Below are 7245 nucleotides of genomic sequence, written 5' to 3'. Positions count from 1 at the left end.
TCTGACTTTAATCAGAATTGAGAGAGTTTACAGGGTTTCAGCAGTGGACTGCAGGTGGACCTCCAGCAGATCTCCATATATTTCTGATTGACCTAAAGTAGAGTTTAAACACAGATTTCTGACTTTAAAAAAGTCTTCTTAGAAAAAAAAAGTGTTAACAAGATTAGAACCGAATTCTAAGAAACCATTTGAATTCAGGCTTTAAACTCATAAATTCTGACTAAAGAAACAGCTAAAGACAGAGTTTCTGAGTTTAATGTCAGAATTAATTGAAAAAAAGTGAATTCAAAGTCAGAATCTGATTTTGAATTCACTTTTTAAACTCACTTTTTCAGAATTCTGGTTCTGAGTTTAAAGTCAGAATCAGAAAAAACAAACAAAAAAAAAAAAAAAACATTTTCGCACGTGGCCTTAATCCTCTCCGAAGGTAATAGGTGTCTCTCTCTCTCTCTCTCTGTGTGTGCTCTCCAGTCTGACTGACTCTCTCACAACTTTGTTCAACTTTAAAAATCGATCACAACAGTTGATAACGATCAATTATTAAGATACGTGTGTGCCGAAAGCCTCTCTCCTCACTCCGCCTCTCAACAAGTGTCTCGTGCACAGTCAGGAGGCTTTTCAGTTGCAAATGCACGCGCACATACGGAAGCTCCTCGCGCTCCCATTGGTCCGCACGCGGCTGCCTGCACTAGGGCTGGGGAACTTTTTGGAGGAGCGGGCAGAAGAGTTGAGTGAGAGAGCTGAAGGTCTGAAAGAGAAGAGTCCGAACCGCACTGACTGCTCTCTGTGACAGTGATGACCGCCGCCAACACGCTCCTCATCCAGGAGAAGTAGACTCTGGTCCGCGCGCGCTTCGCCTCCGGGTGTGTTGGGAGTAATTAGTTGATTCGGATCACCCGGCGCTCCGGTTGAACCTGTAGGGAAACCTGGCCACACGTCGCCAGGTGGACGGCGACAAAAGGCTCCAACTGTTGTGTACTTCGTCAACTTCTCCGCACCTGTCCAACATGTATAGCATGATGGAGCACGAGCTGAAGCCAACCGGCCAGCCCCCGTCTCACCAGACCTCCCAGGGAATGTCACCAGTCACCGGCAACATGACCGGGAGCATGGGCAGCAACGGAAACTCTCACCCGAGCTCCAAGACGGCGTGCGCACCTGGAGGAGACCCCATGGATAAAGTGAAGCGGCCCATGAACGCGTTCATGGTCTGGTCCCGGGGTCAGCGGCGCAAGATGGCTCAAGAAAACCCCAAAATGCACAACTCGGAGATCAGTAAGCGGCTGGGGGCCGAGTGGAAGCTGCTGACGGACGCCGAGAAGCGGCCCTTCATCGACGAGGCCAAGCGGCTGCGGGCCGTCCACATGAAGGAGTACCCCGACTACAAGTACAAGCCGCGCCGCAAGACAAAGCCGCTGCTCAAGAAGGACGCTCAGGTGGCCAAGTACCCGCTGTCAGCGGGGAACCTGCTGGCGGCGGCGGCGCAGGGCCAGGGTGGTAGTCCGAGGATGGAGAGCTACGGCTGGGGCCCCACCGGAGGGTACGCGGGCATGCAGGGCGAGGCGCTCGGCTACACGCAGCAGCTCCACCGGTATGACCTGTCCGCGCTCCAGTACCCACCTACAATGACTGCAGCACAGACGTACATGAACGGAGCCAACTCGTACAGGTGAGTCTCACAGTCCAGGTCCCGGTCCCACAATGAAGGGCGGGTTTTTTTTTAAACAGCTTCACTGATTTTAAAACAATTTGTCTCTTTTGAATCGTTTTAATCAGCGGTGTATTAAAGTTTTTATTCTACGTTTATTAAAGTTTTTATTCTAAGTTTGTCACTTGATGTTATTAGACAGAAACTTTTAATTTGGAGGCAAAACTACCAGTACTGAGAAAAGGAAAATAAAACAGAAGTTGACCAACTCCTCTCAAACATCTGAACTCTTGTTTCCAGTTGCACCTGCTGTGACACTGACTTGAGAGAGATCTGTTAGAGAAGAGGCTTTAATCAGGTTGAAGTAAAGTACATTCAGTCCCACTGAGTCACTGATGGAACAACAGGCTTCAGTCTGCTGCCTACTTGTTATGCATGTGACACTGTGCTCTGGGCTGGGTCCTGCCTGGAATGTTGATCAGGATGACTTGATGGCAGGCAGGGCTGCTCTGTGTGTGGTCCTCTACCCACAGTCCCCTGCTCCTGCAAGCCATTGTCCCCACTTACACTTCAGGGTCCCTGCCTCCTGCCTCAGGCCTCCCTGCAAACTGCAAACACTCCGCACGTAGATAAATGATAAATGAAGTTTATTTAAACAGCGATCATATCCACGCTCCTTTTGACTGATGAATCAACTGGAGCTCATTTTAAAGCCTCAGATGTTTTGACCTGTGTTTTCAGTTGATGTTTGAAGCTCTGAGTCATCCTGGACTTGCTGAAGCTCGTCCGGTCCCACTGAATCACAGCAGCTGGGTCCAAGGCCAGATTGTGAAGTTTAAACTAAGAACAGGTCAGAACTGATACTCAGATCTTTAGAGAGGTTGAGGTTTGTGACAAAAATACAACTGGTCTGGAAAAAACAATCTAAATTAAATTCAAATTATTTAAACTCTCTCTTTGAAGTCATTAAAACTAGACCTGATCAACTGACTGGATGCTCCGTGGTGTAACATAGACATAATGTTTGAAGGTTGAAGTGAGTGAGATGTTGTCTGCATGCAGGCGTCTCTTCAATACATGTCTCCATGACTCCTTGTCTCATCCTACTTTGTCTCTCACGACCCAAATGTCATGTCTGCTTCCTAACTTTTTTTAAAATCTATTTGTTTCCATTTTCAGTTCCAGTCATGTAGTCTAGTGTAGATCCAGGTGTCAGACTCTGATCCTGGTCAGTAGAGCAGCTGTTCCCCAGAACACACTCCCCCACACCGGGTCTCTTTTTCTACCATATGACGGACAGGTGACATGACAGGTTAATATGTTTATTTAATGAGGAGTGGCTCCTCCCACTGATGATGTAGAGAGACCAGTGCTCCTGTTTAATCCACTTGACTGTAAATCAGAGGTGTCACTGTGAACCAGGTGACCAAACCTGCGGCACTTCCTGATTCCTGATTCCTAATTCCTAATTCCTAATTCCTAATTCCTGATTCCTGATTCCTGATTCCTAATTCCTAATTCCTGATTCCTGATTCCTGATTCCTGATTCCTAATCCCGGCTCTGTCTCAACATGCAGCTGCTCATCATGAATAACCTGCTGCTCTCTGACTCACTGTCAGCAGCTGATTGGCTGAAGAGCTGCTTTGTCCCATTTAAAGGAGGAAGTAACAGAATGGAAGCGGTTAACAAAATAAAATAAAAAAATAAAAAAAATCCTCCATTACAACAAAACTGGATGTGGCAGAGTATCAAGTTTAAAACAAGTGATTCTGATGAGGAGCCAGATCTGAGAACAGCTCTCTGGATCAGTGTCAGCAGCTCTGCGTTGTCTGCAGTTGTTAACACTGTTTTTTTTTTATATTTTCCATTAATAAGAGAATTGATTTTTTTTAAGCAGCTGTTGAATGTTGCAGCTGCTGCTGGTGAAGTCAAACAGTTTGAAAACTGAGGTTCTTCAGACCCTGCAACACGTTGGTCTCTGAAGTTTGGGATGTTGGTGTCAAAAACAAGCTTTCCTGTTGTGCGTAAAGATTTTAACACATATATATATATATATATAATCAGGTCTGAGTAAAACTGATTCTAAGTTCATTAGTTTTAATTTTAATGCTGCTGATTTGACACAATCGTTTTCTTTACAATCACATTTTTTTTAATCCACATTTTCACTTTTTTAAAAATTTATTTTTTTAAATGGATAAAAAGTTGCTTTAAAGTTGTTATATATAGATGTTAAGGAATTGGGGAGGAGTTTTCAGTCAGACAGGATCTGTGTTGGATTTCCAGCCTCTGTACCTGCAGCAGCAGTGCACAGCTGAAACTGTGTCCACACACTTTCTTCATCGTCGCTGTGTTTGCGTGACTTGAAGTGATCTCCGTTAGCTTTCTAACAGAAACCCTGTGAACGTCTCCATGTGTGCTCTCTGTGTTGGTTGATGTGAACATGATGAAGCTCAGGACAGGAGCTGAGAGCAGCATGAGGATCACTGTGTTTAAAACGAATCCGGAGAGACGTCTGCTGCTTCCTGTGAATGTGGGTTCATAGAGAACCAGGTTCTCACGTGGTCTGCTTTTTTTAACTGCCTGAACCTGATCCTGTGTGCATGTGGTGACGTCTGACTTGTCCCGTCCTCTCCACAGCCCCATGTCCTACAGCAGCAGTCCCCAGCAGCCCAGCCCGGTCACCATGTCCATGGTGAAGGCAGAACCAGTGTCCCACTCGCCTCCGACCGGCACGCCCAACCACCACCGGGGGCCTTTGCAGGGAGACCTCAGGGACATGATCAGCATGTACATTCCTGGACCAGGAGGCGACGCCGGCGACCCCACGACAGCACAGAGGGGCTACACCAGCGTCCAGCAGCACTACCTCACTGGGACTGTCCCGCTCACACACATCTAGGACTGGAGCGGGACTGATGGGGCGGGGGGGGGGGTCGAACTGAGGGGGGAGAACCAGAAATGCTCATGATGCACAGCTGGCCGGACAGGAGGTGGAGTCTGGTGCGAGGGGGGGCGGGGTTTAGACGGCGGACGGCGTCTCTCAGACCGTCTCTCATGTGCCTGCAGACACAGACACACGATGTTTGTATCACTGAACAGCTGTTTTTCTACCTCTTTGGTGCCACATCAGTTCAAATAAACCCCCTCCACCACTGTGCCCCCCCCCACCCCCCCGCCCTCCAGCAGACGTGACGACCGGGGCCACGCCTGTTTATTGTGTACATATTACAAAATGCTACTTTTGTCTTTTTATATTTTTAGAACTTATTCATAATGAGTCAAAAGATTTTTCCTTAAACACTTGTGACGCTGGCACTCACACAGCTCCACCACGCCCAGAGAGAGGCCGGGGGAGGGGAGGGGAGGGGAGGGGGGCTGTCCCGTCCCGTCCCGCTGTGTGGGCGGAGCTGGGAACAGCTGGGTGCCGGTGGGGAAACGGGAAGGAAATGCACAACTTGAATAACAGAGCTGTTTTTAAATGAACTCTTTGTGCCTTGGCTTTGGTTTTAGTGCTGTTTGTATTTTTATATTTCTCACTGCTGAAATCCTGTTGGACGACACGGAGGACACCTGTTGGACACCTGTTGGACAATCAGCGCTGCATCCACAGGAAGTAAACACAACATGGCGGCTTCTACGATTGGAGGATGGAGAACCCTGGTTCCACATCCTGCGGGTCCAGATCCAGCAGAGTGTGTGTTTGCTGCCTGTGCCAGTTTTATTTGCTATAATTAGTTTTAGGTTTTGACCTTCTGATGTAAATGATGTTGCGTTGTCGCGGCAACGTCTGTGTTTTCATTGTCACTTTGCTCTAGGCAGGAGTTGTGTTGTTTTTTTTTGTTTTGTTTTTTTTTTTGTTTTTTTTTAAGCTCATTAAGTGAATTTAATATGAAACGGCACATTTCAGTTGTTTGACTCCAAACAGCAGGTTTAAGACTCGCAAGTTGTGTCTTCCACCAGGTCCACTGGACTGACAGAGGGACTTCAGACGTGTTTTATTTGAATCAGCTGTTTGTTAGAGAGGAAGTCTCAGACTAAATCTCCACCTTGTTTCCTAAAGTTTTTCACTTTCTATAAGATAATAAAGGAGTGTTTTTTTAATCAGCCTCTCCCAGCCTGACGCCTCTGTCATGTCTGTTTCTGTCTAACCTGCTGTCTCTGCTGCTACGGACCTAAAGGAAACTTTGATTTTCTGCAGACACTCAGTATTGACTGTGCTAGATTCATCTCTAACTAAACATGCACTGGAAACAGACGCTGAGGAAGTGATGATGAATGTTTACACTGGTGCCCCAGTATTTTAAAAGTTAACTGTTGTACTGACGTTAGGATGAATCTCTTTGTGTGTAAATGCTGCCGTGTGTTAGACTTCCTCTGTGTAGCATCCATGTAAATAATGTACACATTATTTTTAGGCTCTTATACTAAGAGTCTGATTCCTTTTTGATTAAAAAATCTTTGTTATGGGATTCATGACAATATTAATAAAAAGAACAAATCCTTTTTTCATTAATATCGTGTTAATGTCTTTGTGTCTTTATATATATGTATATAGAAATCTTCAGTAGCCACTTTATTAGGAACACACAGTCCAATACAACACCTTCAAACTTTCCAGCTCAAAGTCAACTTACTTCTTCTGGAGCTTCCAACCGTATTACACTGTCTTCATCAGCTGATGAGGTAATGAAAATATGAANTTTTTTTTTAATCCACATTTTCACTTTTTTAAAAATTTATTTTTTTAAATGGATAAAAAGTTGCTTTAAAGTTGTTTTATATAGATGTTAAGGAATTGGGGAGGAGTTTTCAGTCAGACAGGATCTGTGTTGGATTTCCAGCCTCTGTACCTGCAGCAGCAGTGCACAGCTGAAACTGCGTGACTTGAAGTGATCTTCATTAGCTTTCTAACAGAAACCCTGTGAACGTGTTAAGGAATTGGGGAGGAGTTTTCAGTCAGACAGGATCTGTGTTGGATTTCCAGCCTCTGTACCTGCAGCAGCAGTGCACAGCTGAAACTGCGTGACTTGAAGTGATCTTCATTAGCTTTCTAACAGAAACCCTGTGAACGTCTCCATGTGTGCTCTCTGTGTTGGTTGATGTGAACATGATGAAGCTCAGGACAGGAGCTGAGAGCAGCATGAGGATCACTGTGTTTAAAACGAATCCGGAGAGACGTCTGCTGCTTCCTGTGAATGTGGGTTCATAGAGAACCAGGTTCTCACGTGGTCTGCTTTTTTTACTGCCTGAACCTGATCCTGTGTGCATGTGGTGACGTCTGACTTGTCCCGTCCTCTCCACAGCCCCATGTCCTACAGCAGCAGTCCCCAGCAGCCCAGCCCGGTCACCATGTCCATGGTGAAGGCAGAACCAGTGTCCCACTCGCCTCCGACCGGCACGCCCAACCACCACCGGGGGCCTTTGCAGGGAGACCTCAGGGACATGATCAGCATGTACATTCCTGGACCAGGAGGCGACGCCGGCGACCCCACGACAGCACAGAGGGGCTACACCAGCGTCCAGCAGCACTACCTCACTGGGACTGTCCCGCTCACACACATCTAGGACTGGAGCGGGACTGATGGGGCGGGGG

General features: G+C 46.6%; 2 protein-coding genes across 2 annotated transcripts; both read left to right on the top strand.

Annotated features, from left to right (window-relative positions):
- The first annotated feature begins 746 nt into the window (after window positions 1–746).
- LOC111223641 (transcription factor Sox-19a-like) lies at window positions 747–4551 on the top strand. The gene is made up of 2 exons (XM_022747880.1): window positions 747–1669; window positions 4290–4551. Exons 1-2 carry the CDS (start codon window positions 1008–1010, stop codon window positions 4549–4551), a joined length of 924 nt encoding a protein of 307 aa, XP_022603601.1. The 5' UTR covers window positions 747–1007.
- A 2406-nt stretch (window positions 4552–6957) lies between these two features.
- Window positions 6958–7217, top strand: LOC111223587 (transcription factor Sox-19b-like). Its single transcript, XM_022747792.1, has one exon. It carries the CDS (start codon window positions 6960–6962, stop codon window positions 7215–7217), a length of 258 nt encoding a protein of 85 aa, XP_022603513.1. The 5' UTR covers window positions 6958–6959.
- The last annotated feature ends 28 nt before the right edge of the window (window positions 7218–7245 follow it).

Source organism: Seriola dumerili, unplaced genomic scaffold (assembly GCF_002260705.1).
Source record: "Seriola dumerili isolate Sdu_G_001 unplaced genomic scaffold, Sdu_1.0 BDQW01000111.1, whole genome shotgun sequence".
Classification (NCBI taxonomy): domain Eukaryota; kingdom Metazoa; phylum Chordata; class Actinopteri; order Carangiformes; family Carangidae; genus Seriola; species Seriola dumerili.
This window is presented reverse-complemented; position numbering and strand designations above follow the sequence as displayed.